General features: G+C 33.6%; 3 protein-coding genes across 4 annotated transcripts; 2 read left to right on the forward strand and 1 right to left on the reverse strand.

Annotated features, from left to right (window-relative positions):
- Positions 1 to 701: 701 nt before the first annotated feature.
- LOC137838012 (uncharacterized) lies at positions 702 to 8579 on the forward strand. 2 transcript variants are annotated; one of them, XM_068647217.1, is made up of 15 exons: positions 702 to 812; positions 888 to 1302; positions 2147 to 2221; positions 2301 to 2408; positions 3035 to 3067; positions 3176 to 3265; positions 3869 to 3994; positions 4259 to 4402; positions 4936 to 5349; positions 5529 to 5663; positions 6298 to 6519; positions 6635 to 6904; positions 7178 to 7315; positions 7546 to 7848; positions 8042 to 8579. In XM_068647217.1, the coding sequence occupies exons 2-15, from the start codon at positions 1108 to 1110 to the stop codon at positions 8267 to 8269; spliced, it is 2481 nt and encodes an 826-aa protein (XP_068503318.1). In that variant the 5' UTR covers positions 702 to 812; positions 888 to 1107; the 3' UTR covers positions 8270 to 8579. The 2 variants fall into 2 exon arrangements, with proteins under 2 accessions (XP_068503318.1, XP_068503317.1); XM_068647216.1 differs by having other exon boundaries at positions 744 to 1302.
- A 2240-nt stretch (positions 8580 to 10819) lies between these two features.
- LOC137838013 (CRM-domain containing factor CFM3, chloroplastic/mitochondrial-like) lies at positions 10820 to 17046 on the forward strand. The gene is made up of 10 exons (XM_068647219.1): positions 10820 to 11738; positions 12460 to 12925; positions 13005 to 13135; positions 13704 to 14048; positions 14412 to 14568; positions 14646 to 14938; positions 15023 to 15082; positions 15747 to 15836; positions 16157 to 16352; positions 16600 to 17046. Exons 1-9 carry the CDS (start codon positions 10989 to 10991, stop codon positions 16268 to 16270), a joined length of 2406 nt encoding a protein of 801 aa, XP_068503320.1. The 5' UTR covers positions 10820 to 10988; the 3' UTR covers positions 16271 to 16352; positions 16600 to 17046.
- An 870-nt stretch (positions 17047 to 17916) lies between these two features.
- LOC137838014 (caffeoylshikimate esterase-like) lies at positions 17917 to 21165 on the reverse strand. The gene is made up of 8 exons (XM_068647220.1): positions 20836 to 21165; positions 20239 to 20268; positions 19881 to 20007; positions 19641 to 19787; positions 19112 to 19242; positions 18888 to 19028; positions 18682 to 18780; positions 17917 to 18308 (listed from the first exon to the last, which is right to left on the reverse strand). The coding sequence occupies exons 1-8, from the start codon at positions 20983 to 20985 to the stop codon at positions 18072 to 18074; spliced, it is 1062 nt and encodes a 353-aa protein (XP_068503321.1). The 5' UTR covers positions 20986 to 21165; the 3' UTR covers positions 17917 to 18071.
- Between the last annotated feature and the right edge of the window lie 1066 nt (positions 21166 to 22231).

Below are 22231 nucleotides of genomic sequence, written 5' to 3' on the forward strand. Positions count from 1 at the left end.
ATTTTTTATAAAACAATATCTCCCACATTAAAGCATTTTAAGAAAAATATTATTAAACAAAATAAAAATAATTAAAAATGGTTTATAATTAAAAACAATATATATATATATATATAAATGTCTATTTCATTTTGTAAAATGTACCTAATCAAGTACAAAGTTGGTACCACAGGTGTTATGTATAGTCCATAAACTGTTGGACATGATAGATACTTGTATTAGTTAGATTATTTTCATATAATTTTTAATGTAAATTAAGATTATTTTGGCATTTTCTCATTTTTCAGGTTTATTTTGTTAGTTATTTCTATGATAACAAGTAAATATATCAGACCCTATTTTTTTATTAAAAAACAATGTATTTTGTTCACATGTTTAGGCCAAGAGGAGAACTAACAACATATTTTTTTAACACAATATTGATTAAAAATTATAAATTAAAAGAAGAAATATTAAATATAAAATAAGTGAAAAGACATTGTAATTTCCATAAATTTTAATTAGTATCAGAATCTATTGAAAAATGTGATAACAGAAGGTATCTTCAAGGATATTTCTCTTGTGGAAACATTTGTTTGATTCTGTATCAGAATTCATGCATAGTTCCAAATTAAACAGCTTATTATCCTTAAACCAGCAAGAGGCAAACCAAATGATGTGACTAAAAATAATAGATTCAATGTAAAAAAGTTGAAAAATGGGACCCACCATTTGGAACATGAACCTTTACAAAGGTGGCTGAAGGACACAAAATGTTGCACTATAGATTTTAATTCAGAGTTTTCCAACACTTCAATTCTTTAAGCACAAAGGTCATTTTTTTTTTGCATCAAAGTGTTATTTTTTCATTCCCTTAGCTGACTTTTCATCTTCTCTGTTCCTCACAGCTTCTTCTTCTGAATTATAACAACCCTTCAAGATTTGTCAACTCCAAACATTCCTGGGTTATGGTTTTTCTCCATCCCCATGAGTCTTTGACCTTGGTGTTGTAACATGGATAGGAAAAGTTGACCCTTTGGGAATTAAGAGAGCCAAACACCAAAATCTCCAAAATCTGAACTCAAAAACTTCCCTTTTGTGATTCTGGTGCTTACCAAGAGCAAAACAATGAGCTTGAAGAAAAGGGTCCTTTCAATTAACATTGAAGAGGCTGCTGTGGACTTTTTCAACCATCTCTTGCAGGAGAAGCCCAGAATTCCGGTTTTCATTCCTCTGATTCTGATTGCTTGGGCTGTTGAGAGATGGCTCTTCTCTGCCTCCTCTTGGGTTCCTCTTGCTCTTGCTGTGTGGACTACTATACAGGTTCTCACTCCTCACTTTTATTCATTATTACTCTCTTGTCATCTCTTTATGCTTTTTGCACAAATATGTCTCCACAAAAGTTATTTTGTTATGAATCATCTTACCTGATTAATCAATTTGATTTCATATTAAAAATGCATTTAATATTTCTTGATTTTGTTGAATTGGGGCAATTCTCAGAAGTCATGCTTATTTGTGAGATTTAAGTTTCTGTTTTGAATGAAAGTGATAGATAGAACTGAGGGCCACACCTCACTACAGGTCACGTGTCAAATGCGTCAATGACACGTTTAGACTGTTAACTGAATCCTACCATGCTTTTTGCCCAAATATGTTTCCACAAAATAGTTACTTTGTTATGGATCATCTTATGCATTTGTTATTTCTTGTTATCGTTGAATTGGGGTAATTTCATAAGGAATCCTTACTTATGAGGTGAAATTTCGTTTTTTGTGTTGAAGAAATATGATAGAAAGGAGAGTGACCAATACTATTTGGTACAAGTAGTGTGTCAATGGCATGTTAGGAGCCTAAACTCATTTCCAATAATTATAAAATTAAATTGTAGATGTTTTCACGAAAATCTATAAATTTCTTAGGTTCTTCAATTATATTCATGATAAAACTATAGTAATATTTCCAATCTTACATATTTAAAAATTGATGTATTCTGTATTTGTATCCATCACAGTTATGACTAACTTTTTTAAAAATATGTTTGGTTAACTTCAAATTCTGTGCAAGCAAATCTCCCTGATTTATTATCTGAGTTGAGTTATTGTCTGCTTTTTATGTGGTGTACTATTCTGGTAGTTAATGTGAGGTGGTGCTTTTTCATTTTCAGTATGGGAGATACCAACGCAAACTACTTGTGGAGGACTTGGATAAGAAATGGAAGAGGATCATACTGAATGTCTCGGTACTTTTTTCCCCACCTTTCCTCCTTTCACCTTTCAAGTATGATTTTTGAAGTTGACCCCAAGTTCCTGTTCATATAGCCCATCACACCATTGGAGCATTGTGAGTGGTTGAACAAGTTGTTGACAGAAGTCTGGTCCAACTATTTTAATGCCAAGTTTTCAATAAGGCTTTCTGCTATTGTTGAGGTGAAATTTCACTACCTTTTCTCACGTGCTACACATTGAGTAATTTTTCATCCTCATTCAAGAGTCAATACAGAAATTGTGGTTAAATAGCTTGGTTGCACTACACATACATACATGTATGTATGTATGATGTATGTATGTATGTACGTAAAGCATATTACATACACATCCTTTTTCATCTATGATTTAAATGGATTGTATAAATTCTACTTATACTTTAAAAATAAAGAGGAAGTGCATAGCACTGTCAGACTGTCAGACTTATATTTACAGTAAAAGAATGTAACATCTGTTAAGTGTGCATAGTATAAAACCTTAGACTCTGAACAACACAAGCTACATGCTTCAGACTTTAGCTAACCTGACATTTCATGTTGCCACTCTCAATTCAAATATTGAATAAAGAAACAGAATGCTATGCTGATTATGTCTTGGCCAAAAGGATCAAGAAATATTTGTTTACCTTTCGTCATATAGTAAATAAAAAGTTGCACAATAGTGGATAAACTTCTTGTTAAAAATTCGTTAATGTTACATTTTATGGTCAGGATCCTTCATTCTGTTTAGACATGTATTTTGTATTTTGATAGATGAACTAATCTAATTTCTATCTTTTGTGTCTCTAGAAACGTATAAAGCTCCGGAAACCAAGACTTCTGGTAAGTCATCATGTTTTATTCTACGATAGAACTTTAATTAGTTTATCAAAACAGCTTGAACACTTTATGGACATTGGATAATTGTGTGATGATGTGTACTGAATACAGGAACGAGTTGAGTTGCAGGAGTTTTCGCTAGGATCATGCCCTCCTAGCTTGGCTCTGAGAGGGATGCGTTGGTCAACTATTGGTGATCAGGTTTTGGTTTCCTTCTATTTCAAATTTCACTAGTAAATATAATTCTTGTATATTTAATCTTCCCTTATATAGTACTTTTATAGTGATATAGGGGAGGGGGGAACAGGAGTAGCATTTATATCATCATCTGTTTTTGTTTTTGAGAGCAATGTGAGAAACATATTCTTGTCCGAATCTGTATTTTCATTTTTCCTTGATGTGGTTTTGCACCACCACTACATTACAATCACTAGGATCTTTAATTTCACTATTTTTGTTGCCCTCTCTCCTTCTAGTGCCACTGCTTTTGTGATCTACATGAGCAAGTGGTCGGGGAATTTTCTAATATACATAGTTTGGAGAAACTAAACCTTTACTTGCAAATTAAACATTGAAGATAGTAAGTAATGAATCTATGAACCTTTTGTCAGCTCACCAAATGCCGCCACCTGACTGTTTTTGGCTGTCGTACTTCTATTACCATTGCTTAATTTGCTTGTAAGGTAGTTTTCCTGTTCACCATTCATTTTTCTTGAGGTGTATGACTCTGTGCCTTGTCTTTAAGTATTAATATATTACTAGATATCCAAGATTTTGATCAAGCATTCTGTTGGCTTTTTTCAGCGATTTCTGCAACTGGGTTTTGATTGGGATACAAGTGAAATGAGCATTTTATTGCTTGCTAAGCTTGCAAAGCCGTTGATTGGAACTGCTCGAATTGTGATTAACAGTCTTCATATCAAGGGTGATGTATGTAAAGCTATCCTTTTCTTTGCTTCTTTAATATGTGAATGAAAATATGTAAACAGAAGTAAGAGACATATAACAAATTTGAAGCAAGTAATTAACCCTTGATACTTTAAGAATTGCCAACCTATATTACCAGCTTATTGCAGTTACTATTAGATTTTCTTTAGTTATTGGACCTGGTCACCGATTTTCTAGCATTACTAAGAAACTGGTTTAATCCTTTTTCTTTTTTTTAATCTAATAACCATTATATTTATTTTGCAGCTTCTTGCTACACCAATTCTAGATGGAAAAGCACTTCTATACTCATTCGTATCAACTCCTGAGGTGAGAATAGGAGTTGCCTTTGGAAGCGGCGGGAGCCAATCACTTCCTGCCACTGAATGGCCGGTTGTTTCTTCTTGGCTGGTGCGTTACCACCAAGTTTAATATCATGCTAGTAAAGTTACAAATTTGTCTTTCTGAGTTAAATTCCCTAAACTATCTTATATTTATGGTGCTATTGTAGAAAGGTACGCACACTTTTTGGTTCAAATTGAACCTTATCCTATGTGTCAATGGATTTCAATCTTATGCTTAAGTTGATGGATATTTTTTCCAGATGGTTATAGGTTTAATATAAGGACTGCTAGTCACATATAACTATCAAAGAAGAGGAGATGAAGTATTTTCACATTAATTTGGAGAAATTGTAATATAAATCAGGTTGAGTCTATGTTAATTAATTAGAAATTTAAGCCAACATGAGAAGTAGTTGATAACTGATAATATTGAAATAGCTTATCAGTAAATAACAGTTTTTTTTTTATGAAAATATCAATTAGATGTTTGGTATCACATGCTCAATGTCGTAAATTCTCTCCATGTTTTCTTATTACTTGCTGCTTTTCCACATCAGCTTGTTATATTTCATACTGATTGGAAGTTTGCATTTTGTGCAGGAAAAACTTTTTGCTGACACCCTGGCAAAAACCATGGTGGAACCTCGGCGACGTTGTTTCACTTTGCCTGCTGTTGATTTAAGGAAAAAAGCAGTTGGAGGCATTATATATATTAGAGTGATTTCAGCGAATAAACTTTCTGGGAGTTGCTTTAAGACATCTAGGAGGCAATCAAATGGGTCAACCAATGGTTATTCAGAGGACAATTTTGATGACAAGGATCTGGAGACATTTGTAGAAGTAGAAGTTGAGGAATTAACTAGGAGAACAGATGTCAGAATGGGTTCAACCCCCAGATGGGATGCACCATTTAATATGGTTTTACATGATAATACAGGAACTCTTCGTTTCAATCTTTATCAGAGCCATCCCAACAATGTGAGGTGTGACTATCTAGCAAGTTGTGAAATCAAGGTACTTCCTTTGGTTAATGTTCTCCTTTTTGAGCTAGCAACAAGAGAATATAATTTACCTACTATAAGTATTACATTTGTTCAGACAAGAATTCTTTTTCTAGTCTTTGTTTCTTTTCAACAAGTACTTCTTTGTCTTCTAATGCTGTGATAAATTAATATTTATATGCCTTTGTGCAGTTGAGGCATGTTGAAGATGATTCAACAATAATGTGGGCCGTAGGACCTGATTCTGGAGTCATTGCAAAGCAGGCACAGTTCTGTGGTGAAGAAATTGAAATGGTTGTCCCATTTGAGGGCCCCAACTCTGCAGAGGTACAATATTTTGTATTGTGTAATAACCAATAGCCAGGTTCCTCCTACCCTATTCTAGCATGCAAATGTGGAGGGGAGTGCTGAAAAGTCCCACATCCCCTTCCTTGGGTGCAACTTGTTAAAGATATGATCTGATTATGTTAGTGATATGATTTAATTACATTACATAGGAAGATATGTATGATTTGATAGGAAGATATCTGAAAATGAGTGCATATTATTCAATATTTGTTCTTTATGTGTGTCAAAGGAACTTGATTATACCATCAATCATGTTGGTTGATTTGTGAATAAACATTGTATTGTACTAATCATTTAAAATGGACGAGTTTCATATTGGTGGTGTTTCTGGTGTAATGCTTGTAACTGCACCAACATTCTGCAATCCTCTACGTCTTGAGTTTATTGTCTTAATTCTTTGGTCTTACTAAATTAAATGGCCCTTTAATATACCATATTCTTACAAAAGCACAATCTTTTATTCTTCTTTTACTGGTTTCTAATCTTAGAGCTCAACTCAAAATGCCCTTTTGTCACATTTTGTACTTGAAAATGGATAATTTGCTTACCTTTCTGAAAATAAAAATGTGATTGAATCAGAGATTTTATTCATTTCACCTCATCATTTTTTCAGTTGAAGGTGAGCATTGTAGTCAAAGAGTGGCAATTTTCTGATGGTTCGCATAGCTTGAACAGTATCCGGAGTACCAACTCTCAGCAGTCAATTAATGGATCACCAAATATTCAGTTAAAAACTGGAAGGAAAATTAGTGTAATTGTTGTGGAAGGAAAGGATCTTGCTGCAAGAGACAAATCTGGAAAATTTGACCCTTATGTCAAATTGCAGTATGGAAAGGTGAGTGGCACTGCATGTCTGCGAGACACTGCCTGTACTTTCATTGCCTGATTAACTGAGGCCGCAAGTTAAAGGTTATTGGTTTAACTAGTTTTGTTTTTAACAACTTTTCTAGGTTGTCCAGAAATCAAGAACTGGTCATACTCCAAATCCTGTCTGGAATCAGACATTTGAATTCGATGAGATTAGTGGTGGGGAATACTTAAAAATTAAAGGCTTTTCTGAAGAAATTTTTGGCGATGAAAACATTGGTAGTGCTCATGTGAATTTGGAAGGACTGGTTGAGGGCTCAGTCAGGGATGTATGGATCCCTCTTGAAAGAGTGCGTTCTGGAGAATTAAGACTTCAGATATCGGTTCGAGTGGATGACCAAGAAGGATCGAAGGTGTGCTTATTCACTTGGAAATATTCAGATTTTCTTTTGAATGTTCAATTATTTCAGTGTAATTATCAGGCGAACAAGACTAGAATCACGCTTTGTAGGATTTGAACTTAGTGATTCTTTCAACCATTTAGTTACAAGATGAATATAGGATGCAAAAGCCTAAACAAATTAATTGCTTATTATCTCTTCAATTAGTGATTATTTCAGTCATTTTGCTCATTTGTTTTTGTTTTGACTGCTTGGATATTCATGCTAACATTTTGCAATGGGCAGAGTTTGGGTTCTGGCTCAGGCAATGGTTGGATTGAACTTGTTCTGATAGAGGGAAGGGATCTTGTTGCTGCCGATCTCAGAGGCACAAGTGATCCATATGTGAGGGTACACTACGGAAGCTTTAAGAAAAGGACAAAGGTTGGAATACTCATTCCTCTCTTTTTCCTTTGAAATTTTTCAATGTTTTCAAACTTGATATACTTTACTACATGTTCTGAAGAGAAATCTCCTACCTTTTCATTCATAAGTTATACCCTTGATTTTTCTCAGTATTACACCTTTCCTTTGCATTTCCATACGTTTTTTTTTACTTCATCCTTGTAAATCACAAAACTCAAAATACTTACTAGCTGTGGCTTTGTCTGTAGGTCATATACAGAACTCTTAATCCTCAGTGGAACCAGACCTTAGAGTTCTCTGATGATGGAAGTCCCCTAATGCTTTATGTCAAAGATCACAATGCATTATTGCCCACATCAAGTATAGGTGAATGTGTTGTAGAATATCAAAGGTTGCCTCCAAACCAGATGGCTGACAAGTGGATACCTCTCCAAGGAGTGAAAAGGGGTGAAATTCATGTCCAAATCACTAGAAAAGTTCCAGAGTTGCAGATGAGGCAAAGTCTAGACTCTGAACCTTCCTTGAGTAAACTACACCAAATTCCAAACCAGGTGACATCTTCATACGCCATGACTGAAAAGTGAAAAAAAATCTTTTTGTAACATTAACTAATTCAGATCAAAGGATAAAGTGTTTGATTATTTTCAACTCAATGCATATGCCTTTATAATGTGAAGTTATCATTATTATGATTTTCCTTTTATGCTGTTATTCTAACACTTTGTGTGAATTGGGGTTTACCAGATAAAACAGATGATGATCAAGTTCAGGTCCTTCATAGAGGATGGAAATCTTGAAGGACTCTCTACAACATTGAGTGAGCTAGAAACTCTTGAGGATACACAGGAAGGGTATATATCTCAGCTGGAGACTGAACAAATGCTTCTTCTCAGCAAAATAAAGGAACTTGGCCAAGAGATCATTAATTCTTCTCCTTCCCTCAGCAGAAGATCTTCTTCAGCTGGAAACTGATCTGCATTAGCTCAGTATTAGTTTTCTATACGTTTTCCCATGCACAATATTGCTTGTGGGAATCATCAAGAACAGATTTTGTACATGTTTTCCTAAACTAGATAGCCTTCTTATACCACCACATATAGCTTTTACATGGTTATTTGATAAATATTTTTTTCTTTCTCAAGTTCATTTCTGGGTATGGGGATGCAAAATAAATGGAAGGAGGTACCTATTTCACACTTGCACAGGAAACTAGGTTCTGCTCTGGATTTCTGTAATTAATTACTATTTTATTTTGAAAGGAATGATGTTTTGCAGACATGAATCTGTTATTGTTATTGTTGTCTCAGTTCAATTGTTTACATCCAATAATCAATATCTGAAACTATTTAGGAGGCAATATATATATTTTTTCTTGTGACGGACTGAATACATTCATATATTTGTACTCTTTACCTTTGATAATCCATCCAACTCAAATGATGTAAAGTAACCCTTTGATTCTAAAATTTCCAAACTATTTGAAAGATATTTGGGAGCTTCAGAAAAATTACCATTTCTAATAATAAGTGCTTTAAGGCTATTCATCTCCTTGAAGGTATTTCATTCCATTATGCTATTTCTTCTTTGTCAAATATAGGGAAATCTAGACATTTGATTTCAATTTCACTAGTTCCTGCTGATGCAGAGGGCACAAGTCAACCACACTACTATTACATGTTCATCAATAGTTTAAACAAATTGGGATATTACAAAGAAAAAAAAAAGACAACTATGATGTGAACATATGACATTTTTTATAGGAAGATTAAGTTATTCAAGAGAATTTTTTTGCATGAAACCCACACTTTTGTTGTTGTTACATGAAGAAAATTCTAACAATAATGGTAGCATATTTGATAAATGTCGTTTTTCTCAGGGAAATTAAAATAACTTCATAGCAGAGACCGTTTAACGCAGTGCAAAACTCTCTAACACCAATAGATGATAGTATAGTTGTGTTCAGCTGACTTTAAGTCGTCTCAAAACTTATCTACCGTGAAAGCGATTAGAAATAACAATGAAAATAAAATGAGATTGAGATTTTTATGTAGAAAAATAAAGTAGAGATTATAAAACAGTAGAAGGAAGCAGTTTGACTCTCAAGCTTTTCTAGTAACAAATTCTTCACGATTTAACCGTCATTCAATCATCTAAACAAGTTGAATTGAAGTTCACTAATATATTCAATACATCAGTCGTCTATATGCATTTACTCATAACGTTTCTAATCTTTTACTTCTTAAATTATGCACCCAATAAATTGTTTGAAAAATATAAACAAGAGTTTAATTAAAGACATAATTGAATTATCAACATAGTTCAAACAATTCCCAAGACAACAATTAAACTTATAAAAAAACCAGATATTTAACACACAGTAAAATATTAAAATTTTAACTACATATAACCTCAAAATTCATTGTGAAATTATAAGAGAATCAACTAAAAATAGTTTAGCCTTACAATGGAAGAATTACAATAAATAACTTAATGTTCTGTTTTTCAAAAGTTGCTATCAAACTTTGAAGTTAGATGATTTTTATTGAAAGTTTGTATTATTTTTATAGTTTTTTTTAGCTTCAAGGATCTTGTAAAAAATTCTCATTCATATTTTGTTCACAGTTACTTAATTTCCAACTTTACATAATTCTTAGATTTTGTTCACTAATGTTACTCTGTTTATTCATATTTCCGCACAGATAATTTACTTTCAATTCTATTTTTAATATATTGTATATTATATTATCTAATTCTTTAATTCAAATTTTATTTACAATTTTAACTAAGAGAAACAATTTTGACTTTTGCCTTATTAAGTCTTATTAAATTGTCTACTACTATGTAGTAGTATTACTTAAAAATACAAAATTAACATAATAATCTAAATTAGTTAAACTAATTTATAAAATAATAAATTTATTCATGATTATAATTCAATTATTAAATTTTTTAAATGTAAATAAAATTATGCTTATAATATATGATATATGAATGCTTAGCGTGGAATTCATATCATAGTGTAACATAATATACATTATTAAAAATTTAGGTCTTAGCATTATAATAAAAAATATAAAAATATCTTAAAAATAATATAACATAATAAGATCTAAAATAAAACTTCAATCACTTATCTTGAAAGCATCTTTGAAAAAAAGAAAAATACTGAAATAAAAGTAAAGACTTTAATTATACTTTAAATAATTCCTTAAAACAATAAATATATCACAAAATTTCACTGTTTTGTATACATATTTTATTTATAATATATTAACATCACTATATTCTTTTACTTTAGTCTCATCTCCTCTTCAAAGTAATTACCAAAATTACACACTTATCATATTCCTTTCTTACTTTAGAACTCTTACTCTTTTTTTTTTTATATATATATATATATATATTTATATGATTCTTTTAATCTTAATTTAAATCTTAAAAAGATTTAATATATATATATATATATATATGTGTGTGTGTGTTTTCTTTAATATTTAATAATTTAAATTGCAAGTTAAAAAAAGGTTCTGAAACAAAAACATCTTATCATGTTACATGTTACTGAGTGACCCTCCTCGTCGCTCTCATCCTTTGTTCTTCCTTTGTTCTGTTCCTCACTCTGCAACTTTCTCTTTATCCAAACTCAAAGAAAATGTTTCACAAAAGCTAACACTAATATACCAACTCAACAATGGCGTTTCCCAACACTTGTAAACTCTCAGAATTTTCTTTTTCATCACTCAACCCTCCTCCTCCTTCTCGCTCTTTCCACAAATTCCCATTTCGCACACTCACCTTTGCTTCTCTCCCAACCCCTAAACCTAACGCCTCTGCACCCTGGCTTACCAAATCCCCCTCTCCCAAAAGGGTCACCGAACCCCTCACTGTCGACGACCCAATTCACCGCACAACCCCAAAACAACCGCAGAACGCCGTCGAGAGAATCGTCCTTCGGTTACGCAACTTGGGTCTGATTGAAGAAGAAGAAGAAGACGAAAAACCAGAACAAAAGGAAGAATTGCCGGCTAGTAATCCGGCGCCGGTGACCGGAGATGAGAGGCTGAGCGAGTTGCTCCGGCGGGACTGGGGAAGGCCGGACGCCGGGCTGGTGGGCGAGGATGAGGAGGAGGAGATGATGCTGCCGTGGGAGAGGGAGGAGGAGAAGGTTGTGGTGGTTAGGAGTGGAAGAGATGAAGAAGGGTTGAAGACGAGGAGGCTTACGGCTCCTAGTTTGGCCGATTTGACCCTTGAGGATGAGTTGCTGAGGAGGTTGAGGAGAGAGGGGATGCGTGTGAGGGAGAGGGTGAGTGTCCCCAAGGCTGGACTCACTGAGGAGGTGATGGAGAAGATTCATAAGAGGTGGATGAAGGAGGAATTGGTGAGACTCAAGTTTCATGAGGAACTTGCAAAGGATATGAGGAAGGCTCATGAGATTGTTGAGGTTCAATTCTTACCCTTTCTCAAACACTTAACATAAACACATAGCATGGCATAGACACCAATTACTGGTTCAAAAATGATCCACGGTAATCTATACTGAGAGAGAGAACGAGAGTGAAGTTTAAAAGTGATAAGTGATGTAATGTGCATTTGGTTCCTAGATGTGGTTTTTCATGTTTACTAGAAAGCTAGAGTTATAGCTTACACATTCTCAAAGGTTTTCCAAATGCATGTATAATGTGACAAGAAATGAGATAGAGATAGAGATGTCAATTGAGTGTTTATTGTTGGGATGTCCAAAAATGTTATTTACTAGTTACATCACTTCATTGTTGTTCTTGTCTTAGCCTCTGTCTGGAGAAATTTCTCAAGAAACGATTTAATGCGTAGGAAAAGAAAACAAAAAACCAATGAATTGAACATCTTTTATAAGTTTAAATCAGCTCATGTACATTGGTTTTTACTTAAGTCAGAAGAGAGAACCTTTATAAAGTTTAAATACATAAGTTGAGCTTTTATTTCTCGTGTATGTGCTTATGGGGATGTTTCTCCAATTAGGGTCTTGGTGAGTTTTTAGTTGCATTTTAAGTGTGCATTTGTTTTTCTTCCTTTTCTATCAAATTAGAATGTTGTTTCTTGCTGTGTGTTTCTGTGTATGTTGAATGGTGATGTTGACTGTGTTTTGTTTGATGGACAATGGACTGATTAGTTGTAGTGTGCAGCGTCGAACTGGCGGATTGGTCACATGGAGGGCAGGGAGTGTTATGATGGTGTATCGTGGTATTGATTACCAAGGGCCTGACTCAAGGAAGGAAGTTAATGACAAGAAAGGTAATGACTTTTTTGTGCCTGATGTCTCATCAGGAAGTTTGTTGAAAAGTGAAGTCAGTAATGCAGCCACATCTCGGGGAAAAAGTGAGGTGGTTGTGAGGGAGCAAGAACAGTCTAAGAATGTCACTGAGGCAGAAAGAGAGTACAATGCACTTCTTGATGAATTAGGTCCCCGTTTTGTTGGATGGTGGGGTACGGGGATACTCCCTGTTGATGCTGATTTACTTCCAAAAACAGTTCCAGGTTACAAAACACCGTTTAGGCTTCTTCCTACAGGAATGCGTTCTCGGCTGACTAGTGCAGAGATGACCAATTTAAGGAAACTTGCAAAATCAATTCCTTGTCATTTTGCCTTAGGTAAGATTCATCCACTGCAATATTTATTAAATTTCTTTTCCGTTGTGCTTGTATAAATATTTTTTTAAATTTTTTGAAGGGAGAAATAGAAATCACCAAGGTCTAGCATGTGCTATTCTTAAGCTTTGGGAGAAAAGTTTAGTTGCAAAGATTGCTGTCAAACCTGGCATCCAAAACACAAACAATGAACTGATGTCTGAGGAGCTGAAGGTTTGGTTATTTGTAATTTGGAAATTTTGACTTGTGTGCAATCATGCTTGTGTCAGATCTAATACATTTCATTCCATCGATGTCTTGACCTTTCAATTAATACACACTTGGATGTAAATCTTATATTAAGTTTTGGACCTAATCTAATTGTTCTTCGAAGCTGCTGGCTTTGCTTTTATTCTGCTAGTCACCAATCAGAATTATAATTTGTTTTTGCCTTTATCTTTGAGGAAACCACTGGTTTTCCTTTTCCTGTAATTTTATCAGGTAGCAAATGAGTAGCTAGCTAGGAATAATTAAAAGGAAACTATATACTCACACACAATTAATATGCCTTCACATTTTTTGCCAAAATATCATTCACCACTGGAGTTATTTTATATTTTACTGTTATCACAAGACAATTCTGTTATATTGAAGATATAACACATTCTCTGGGTTTAATCTATGTAATGTGGCTAAATCTTGTTTTTTCTCCATGTCCATCTAATTGCATAGACGTGATACACTGCTAGCACTGTCAATTTCAATTTCAGAAGAGTGATTATTTTTTCTTGTTTTGATACAGATGTTAACAGGAGGTACCTTGCTGCTAAGGAATAAATATTTCATTGTTATATACCGTGGGAAAGACTTCGTTCCAATAAATGTGGCTGCTGTTTTAGCTGAAAGAGAGGAAATGACAAAGCAAGTGCAGGATGTTGAAGACAAGTTACGGTACAGAGCAGTGAATGCAATTCCATCAGGGCAAGGTGAAGCAACAGCACAGGCTGGGACTTTAGCAGAGTTCTATGAGGCCCAGGCTCGATGGGGGAGGGAAATATCTCCTGGAGAACGTGAGAAGATGCTGGAAGAAGCTGCCAAAGCCAAGACTGCTAAACTTGTCAGAAAAATTGAACATAAACTATTTATAGTAAGTATCTATATATTTTTTAAAGATATTATATGCTAGTGATAGTAATTGGTTTATTTCACCTGAAAGTGAGACTGGGTTTATAGTGCATTGGTGGATATAACTTATTCTCATTATATATTTTAGTAGTCTCTCAGATTGGAATTCTTGATTGATTAGAATATAAATCCTGCCAGCTTTTTCAGCTTTATTTTTAGCTGCTGTATGATTGTCTGGTTGGAGTAGGCTGTAATTTATTTCTGCAATATATGCGTATATGAGTGCAGCATAAGAGGATGTAACTGTAACAGTTCCTTTTTATGGTTGTCTTTACAAAACTGGACTTTCATTGCTCATCATATTACCATTCTAATGTCTGAACAGGCCCAGACCAAAAAGCATAGAGCAGAAAAGCTCTTAGCTAAAATAGAATCATCGATGGTTCCAGCTGGTCCTGATTATGACCAGGAAACAATCACAGATGAAGAACGTGTTATGTTCCGTAAAGTTGGTTTAAGAATGAAACCATACTTACCACTTGGTGAGTAATTTTAAACTCTACAAAAGTTGCTCTATTCTAGCAATGCAAAGCTGACATCTTTCTATTATAATCTCCAGGTATACGTGGTGTTTTTGATGGTGTCGTCGAGAATATGCATTTGCATTGGAAACACCGAGAACTTGTAAAATTGATGACAAAACAAAAGACTCTTGCTTTTGTGGAAGACACAGCAAGGTTACTTGAATATGAGAGTGGTGGAATACTGGTTGCAATAGAAAAAGTTTCCAAAGAATTTGCTCTTATTTACTATCGTGGAAAGAATTATAAACGCCCAATTAATCTGAGGCCAAGAAACCTTCTAACGAAGGGAAAGGCATTAAAGCGACATGTAGCCATGCAACGTCACGAGGTTCCTATTTTCTATATGACAACTACTGATCTATTCCTGACTTTGTATCTATGATGTTACATTTGGTCTTGTGTGAATTTGCAGGCTCTGAGTCAGCATATTACTGAACTGGAAAAGACTATAGAAGAATTGAAAAAAGAACTTGTAAGTATTGGTAACTTATTAGCAATTATTTAGTATTACTTTGATGTAGAGGAGAGGTCACTGCTAAAAGTTAGACAGAATTGACTTGATTGATTACAGTCAGAATAAATAGTTTCTTCATCATTATGACTGCTTGACAAGACAGCAACTACCCTCTCTGCATATGTCGAGTTATAGACTCTGAAATCAATCTTAACCCATCTGCTTCCTCCTGTGCCTAGACTAACATTATGTTACGGGATCTGCTTTAGATATTTTAAACATGTGAGATTGGTCATGTCATGAAGTCGTCAAGTGTCTCCAGAATTAGTTTGGAATGGTCTATGTCTGAAAATCTTATGTTCTTAGTCCCTACTTCTGTTTGTCCCAGTGTTAGCAATTATATAATTCTATAAATTCACTCTGCTCAATTAAATGTGAAGTTGACAGCCTATTAACAGGTCAGAATCGTGGTTAATATACGCCCTCTTGATTTGAAGTTAGGTAGAATTGATTTTGATATAATTAACTTTGAACAGTTGGATGTGATGAGATGCGTGTCTAAATTAATCTGAACCACATATGCACATTAGAAAGTGTTTTTCATTGGAAAATGTGAGAATTGACTTTCAAATTTTAAAATAAACCAGGGCCTATATTAGCTAAGTCTTTTAAATTTAATCAGGATAAGCCTCAAGATTTGAATGATGAAGATGGGTCGAGCTCAGAGGAAGAGGATCATAACCAAATAGACAACATCTCAGAATTGACCCTTGTAAGATACTCCTAGTCTCTGTTCATTCTCTTGACTGCTTGATTTTGGTAAGGCTATCAAATAGTTTTTGCCAATTTGGTGCTATTTCTAAATGGTAGCTCGGGCATTTATAATTTCATGTACTTACAGTTAAGTTTCTCAGGTGAAACTCAATGGTAAGTTTTTGGAATTTATTAAATGATTAATATGGAATATGATACTGCTTATAATAATATTTACTTATCAGCTAAAAGAGGGCAAGGGGGAGAAAGATTGAAAGAAAGAAATAAGAGCAAAAATAATTTTTAACTACAATGACAATCCAGTTATTGGGAATGCAGAGTGAGAATGAAGATTCGGATGGTTTTGATGACGAGGACAAAAGCAACTGGTTAGATGATGAGGAAGAAAGTGATTGGGAAGATGATGAGGACCTGAGTTTTCAAAATTCGTAAGTGACGAGCATTCTTGAAGACCGGTTGACATATTTGTATTGAAGTTTCCTGGATCACATCTTCCATTACATGACGCTTAAAGGTATTAGCTTTGCTACTGATCATTTAGCTCATAAGTTTGCATTTGCAACACACTTCATTTTAGGAAAGCATAATAATCCCGAGTTATGTAATTCTGATGCCATGCCTTAGCTCTGTGATTCTTGGATTGTCAATACTAAAAGCAGTTTACCTAATGCGCTGGTTGTAATTCTCAATTCTGTTCTACGGTTGAGGCATTTTTTTTTATCCCTTTAGGGATTAAATGCAGTAATTTTCCCTACATGTAGGATTATCAAGAGGCAGGTTATAAGCAACTTGTATGGTACTTCCTCTATTAGCACATTCTTTTGAGATGAAAATACGGTGTTCATTTATTCAAACTTGTACAAAGATGTGCCTAGATTCGGGATCTTGCAGCAGCAAAAATTCATCATCCATTATATACTCGTCTCTGGTTTTTCTACTACCATCTTTTAGTATGCTGGTTGACTTTTGAGCTGCATGGACAAAATTTGCGCTGTATACAGGAGCCTATTCCCCACATTGTAGCTGATTATTGTAAATCTTCACATTGTAATAGGCTATTTGGCAAAGGATCATTCTTCTCTTGTATTTACTATATTGATATTACTATGCCTTCCTGAGATTTTACTTTCAATTCGGTGAAGTAGACAATAAATGTGCTATGCTGATTTAATGGGATAAGAGGCACAATTTTGGTTATAGCTATCAAACATGCTCTACTGTCCATATTTGCTTGCAATTTTTACTTGTCTTTTTGTTGACATTGGTTTTATGTAAAAAGTATTTAAGAGGAATTTAATGATAAATATTGAATGTCAAAGGAGGCACAAAGGAATTTGGCAAATGGGTTCATGCAATAATCAAATTATAAACCTGATCCCTTACTAGCTTAGATATCCGATTCCCATGTGTTTTATTATAATTTTGTATGAAATCACAAGTAATGATATTGAAGATTGGATTTTCCAAATGTAATTTGATTACACATGCAAAGCTGGCTTATTTGTAGTAAAGACTGTTACTATATAGATATATGTACTGGAGAGAATAATGATGTTCCAATCTAAAGTTGCATGTTGTGTAAGTCTTATAAAAAAAGTTATATTATCAAATGTTCCAATTTTGATAAAGAGTACTAAAAGTATTTGCAGTATTATACATAAGTTGTCTGTCAACTAAAGCTAATTGCAATATGTTACTGTTATAATTATTGATGAGTGCTAACAAAGAATCAACATCACCCGAATTAGAATAAACAAAAACAAGCAAACTGGGCACTTTTGATTCCTCTTCATGTTGAAGATCTTTGATCCCATTTGAAGTATAAACTGACTCAAGCCTTGGCTTTTATTTATTTTCATCACAAGTGTTAGGGGTGATCAACCTCAAAGAAGTATACCATGGGTTTGGATAAATGTAAAGGCTACTGGTTACAGCCTAAGCAAGTTACTTAGATTACATATGATACAAAACCAAACGCATGTAGTCGTTGACATGGTATCATGCAACATCAACAAATTGGATTTTCTTATTAGACATCAATTAATTGAATTTGAACCAAAGAAGAGAGAAAATTGATATTCAAGCAACCAAACAGGTGTAAATTGATATTCAAGCTTTGAACATTAAAGTCCACATTTGATTGTTTACTCCGAGTCCATTTCACCTTCTAATTCCCCTAATAAAACATTACACAAACTGAATTTAATGGCTAATTTTGTGGCAAACCAATATGCTAAGGTGCCTGATATGTGTTTTTTCTGCTGCTATGCTCGTCAAGCCAAGATATAATATCACCAAGTACGTGAAATATAGTTTCATCAGGTTCACCTTCAAGTAGAGTATGGAAAGCATCCTTATAGAGGCAGAGTTTCTTGTCTTTAACTTTAGCTTTCTCATACAAAGCCTTGCTAGCTGATGGATCAGTAATTATATCAGCCTCTCCATGCATGATCAACAGTGGCAGAGAAACCTGGCAATTAAAACTCTTCTGTGAGTTTCATTGACAGAGAAAGTTCATCCAGAAACATGTCCAATAGCTCAAGAAAGTTATTATAAAAAAGAAACATGTGGAATAGCTCAAGGAAGTAACAAGACTTTGATACCACAAGTTTTTTTCCTACAATTATGCATTAGCTTAGGTTTATTCGTGCAGTCACCAAAATATCAGGAAAATTAAGACCAACCTGATATGTTGTTTGCTTGTTTCGTTTGTTTTAAGGAATTTGGTTGTTAGTTTCCTCATGAAATCTTATTCAGCATTTCAAATATATAGTTTATCTTCATATAAAGGAAGGCAATTAAATAGTACTGAAAAGCAAGTCAAGGGGAAATATATCATATACTTCTTCCAAACGCTGTTCTAGCTCCTGTGTGGCTTTCAACAGCTCCAATGCAGTTCCCAGTCTTGGCCTATCCTTGTAGAGTAACACATTATAGGGTGCCTGGAGAGAACCATTTAGAAAAATCGTTAATAGAAGAAGAGAAAACAAACATGGATTATTTCCTCTATTTAACTTCACATAATTCAAGCTTGATGTGGTACACCCACCAGTTTTCTCTTGTTCGGATCTCTAAATATATTATCTTTCACCTCTTCCTTTTGTGGAACTAACTTAGTTTTGGGAAGGACTTTGGCTACACCAATTAGTATTTGCTTCACCAACCAATGTGGAATCATATCCTCAGCAAACTACTCAAGAAAATTGGTTAGCATACTTACATATGGATTGAGCAATCAAGTAATTCTAGTTTTTCAAATTCAAGGAGATACACCTTGCACAAAGGTGCAATAAGTGCAGCACCATTCCATGCAGTAGGTTGTTTGAAGTGAATATTCAAGGCAACGGCTCCTCCCATGGATTCACCCAACAAGAAGCTTGGCACATCTTGATACTTCTTTTGTTCTGTCATGCAAATGCAACAGAGTTATTCACACAAAATTCAAAATGAAAATGACAAGCCACTGCATGGATTTGTGCAAGGACAAAATTTAAAAACAATTCCTTAAATATTTCCAGTATTGTTCTTCAATTTGCATTAAACTTTTCGAATGAAAACTCTAGTTATGATTGGATAAAATGTAATAGTGCTAAATGTTGTAAATATTGTCAGTGTTGTTCTTCAATTAGTACTAGACTTTTCTAATTAAAAATCTAGTTCTAACTGAATAACTACTAAAAACACTTCTGAAATTGTATTTGAGTTGTTATTTGTTCAAGAAGAAAACTTCATGCAAACATTTGAGAAAACCCACAATGACACTAAAAAGAATTATCTGAAATAATGGAAAATCAGATCTTACCCTTAATTTTTGAGAAATGTTCGACGGCATCATTCACTAGATTTTCAAAGCTAGGAATATAACCATGAAGACCATCTGATAGGCCAAATCCAGGGTAATCCAATGCAAATACTCCATATCCAGATGATGCTAACTTCCTTGCAACTCCTAAATTCAAGACACAATGACATCCTATTATCTATCTCTTTTCTTCATAAACATATTAAACTAATCTCTCATTTATTATAGATCTTTTCATGCCTTCGAAGTAAAATGTGCAAGTGTCTGCATATCCATGACAGTAACAAATGATTGCTTTCAAAGGAGAACTTTCTGGAAGCCAACTTTTAGAGAATATTTTTATTCCTCTGGAGTTCACTTCATAAACCTGCATACAAACAAATATTGGAATTATTTCATCAAATTAATGATAAGTCTTGTGTGATACTATCACCTAGAATTTCACAAACAATGTAATTAATGATTAATTATACATGAACACACTTTTTTTAATTTATTCTTAACTCTCCAAGTTTAAAGTCAAAGTGAACTGTAACTAGAGCCATCAAGATTAAGCATATAAATTGAATGAGAGAATATAAGAATGAGAGTTCTTTACCTCTTTCATCTTCACCCCATCTGATGGTAACTGCAGCAAATTTCAAAACAGAAATGAGCTACAATAATCTTCTCTATACTCACTCGATATTTTTGGAATAGATGGTTTGTGTCACAATATGTGATCAAATTAATATTCAGAATACCAACCTTTTTGGCTCTCATTGTTTGAGCATAGTTCATATTTCATGTCCAAAAATCTCTTTCACATTTAGTATATGTGTTTGAACTAGTGTTTATAATGAATTTTACATTAATGATATTTATGTTTAGATGTTTTTATTAACAAAGTAAATTTGTAATAAATTTCAGTATAATTTTTTTATCCAAGAAAAAAAAACTGTATAGTGTAGTTCAATTTAAACTCAAAATTCATTTTTCAACTAAAACAATGTATTGGGATTAATTTCACAGTGATAAATAATCAATTGCTTCTCATGATAAAGATAAAACAAGAAGTTATCAGTTCAAACTTTTTTGCATTATATTACTATATATGATTTCTGTGGAATATGTTAACTAATATCTTTCATGAGATTAGAGTGAAATCAAACATAGCTTAATGTGATATAAAAAGAAGATACATTATATTAGTTACCCGAAACAAGCAATGATCAATGGCAAGTTGAATATGCTTAAAGGCCTCACGAGCACGCCTTCTAGCAGGTGCCTCATCCAAGTTGGCCAGAAAAATGGTTTGCAACTCATCATTCATATATTTCACTTCTTCATTTTTGCTTCCACCCATTGCTCCTCTTCTCTTGTTATGCTAATGTATGTGACTCAAATCATGAAGAAGAAAAAGAAGGAAAATTTGGGTGGTTGTAGGAAGAGTAAATGAGAGAGAGAGAGAGAGAAAATGAAAGGTTCCTAAAGAAAAGGGTGACATGCATTAAGTTACATTTGGTTAGATGGTAGTGGCTAGGTCAAGATATCAGAGGAGTTTGGTTCCAAAATTTAATTACAAGCTGCTGAGGAGTAAATATTTTCTCACCTATCATTTATGACATTGGATCCACTTTTCTTTACCACACTCTTGGTTAATCAATGTGCTACCTAGTTCCTTTCGTACCATGTACTATTCTATGTATAAATATCAAATCACTAAACTTGCTAAATCAACACTATGATGACTATACTATTTATGTAATTTGGATGTGCATGTATCAAGGTGATGATGGGACTTTTGTTTTTGTTAGGTGGTGGTTGATAGAGTATTTTAGGAAGAGAAGGAGAGGAACAAGAGAATGAGAAAACTTCTATAATAAGTGAGTACACTTTTATAGACTTAAGTAGGTTTAAGTCCCATATTGAATACAAAATAACCAAGATTCCACATTAATTAGAGATAAAGATATTTCTTAGTATATATGTGAGTTATAAACTGATTTTATAAGGTAGAGTTAAACTTAAAATTCACTTTTTAATATGGTATCAAAGTAATTTAAACCATATCCTAACAAGAGTTTGTTGACCTTAGATCACTCGTTATCGAATTGTTATTGGACAACCGTTATCGAGATGCTATTGGACCACCGCTATCGAACTCCTATTAAACCACTCATATTTTATAAATTTGAATTAAATTTTAAATTTACTTCTTCGTTAACAATTTTGAATATTTATCCTACTCTAATATGGAATCATGCAACTACTTCTCTAATAAAAAAAAATCACAAATTGATAGTCTTGAGATTTTAAATTGAATCATAATCTCCTTTACAACTTTGGTTATGTCTTATTAGTATTTTATTAGTATTGATTTTTTTCATTGTATCTCCTTAAAACAATCCAAGAATAATGTTAATGTTGATATGTTTTGGTGGTGGAGCAGGAAAATAATAGCTGATATATTCCTTGTAGGTAAAATGAGGAATATTTTTAAGGTTCATTACTAGTTTGGTTATTAGAATTTCAATTGCTGAGTTTTCATGTTTTTAAATTCATAAAATTAAATCGAATATTAATGCATTTATAATCAAATGCAACTCAAA

Source organism: Phaseolus vulgaris, chromosome 4, assembly GCF_000499845.2.
Source record: "Phaseolus vulgaris cultivar G19833 chromosome 4, P. vulgaris v2.0, whole genome shotgun sequence".
Classification (NCBI taxonomy): domain Eukaryota; kingdom Viridiplantae; phylum Streptophyta; class Magnoliopsida; order Fabales; family Fabaceae; genus Phaseolus; species Phaseolus vulgaris.

Excerpts from the sequence above, each read along its gene's own strand:
- LOC137838012 (XM_068647217.1), top strand. The coding sequence starts at position 1,108 with ATGAGCTTGAAGAAAAGGGTCCTTTCAATTAACATTGAAGAGGCTGCT. Across the intron at positions 1,303-2,146 it reads CTGTGTGGACTACTATACAG|TATGGGAGATACCAACGCAA; the intron begins GTTCTCACTCCT and ends TTTCATTTTCAG. Across the intron at positions 2,409-3,034 it reads GGCTTTCTGCTATTGTTGAG|AAACGTATAAAGCTCCGGAA; the intron begins GTGAAATTTCAC and ends TTGTGTCTCTAG.
- LOC137838013 (XM_068647219.1), top strand. The coding sequence starts at position 10,989 with ATGGCGTTTCCCAACACTTGTAAACTCTCAGAATTTTCTTTTTCATCA. Across the intron at positions 14,569-14,645 it reads GAAACCATACTTACCACTTG|GTATACGTGGTGTTTTTGAT; the intron begins GTGAGTAATTTT and ends TATAATCTCCAG. Across the intron at positions 15,837-16,156 it reads ACATCTCAGAATTGACCCTT|AGTGAGAATGAAGATTCGGA; the intron begins GTAAGATACTCC and ends TTGGGAATGCAG.
- LOC137838014 (XM_068647220.1), bottom strand. The coding sequence starts at position 20,985 with ATGGGTGGAAGCAAAAATGAAGAAGTGAAATATATGAATGATGAGTTG. Across the intron at positions 19,788-19,880 it reads TTGCACATTTTACTTCGAAG|GAGTTGCAAGGAAGTTAGCA; the intron begins GCATGAAAAGAT and ends TCTTGAATTTAG. Across the intron at positions 19,243-19,640 it reads ACATTTCTCAAAAATTAAGG|AACAAAAGAAGTATCAAGAT; the intron begins GTAAGATCTGAT and ends TTTGCATGACAG.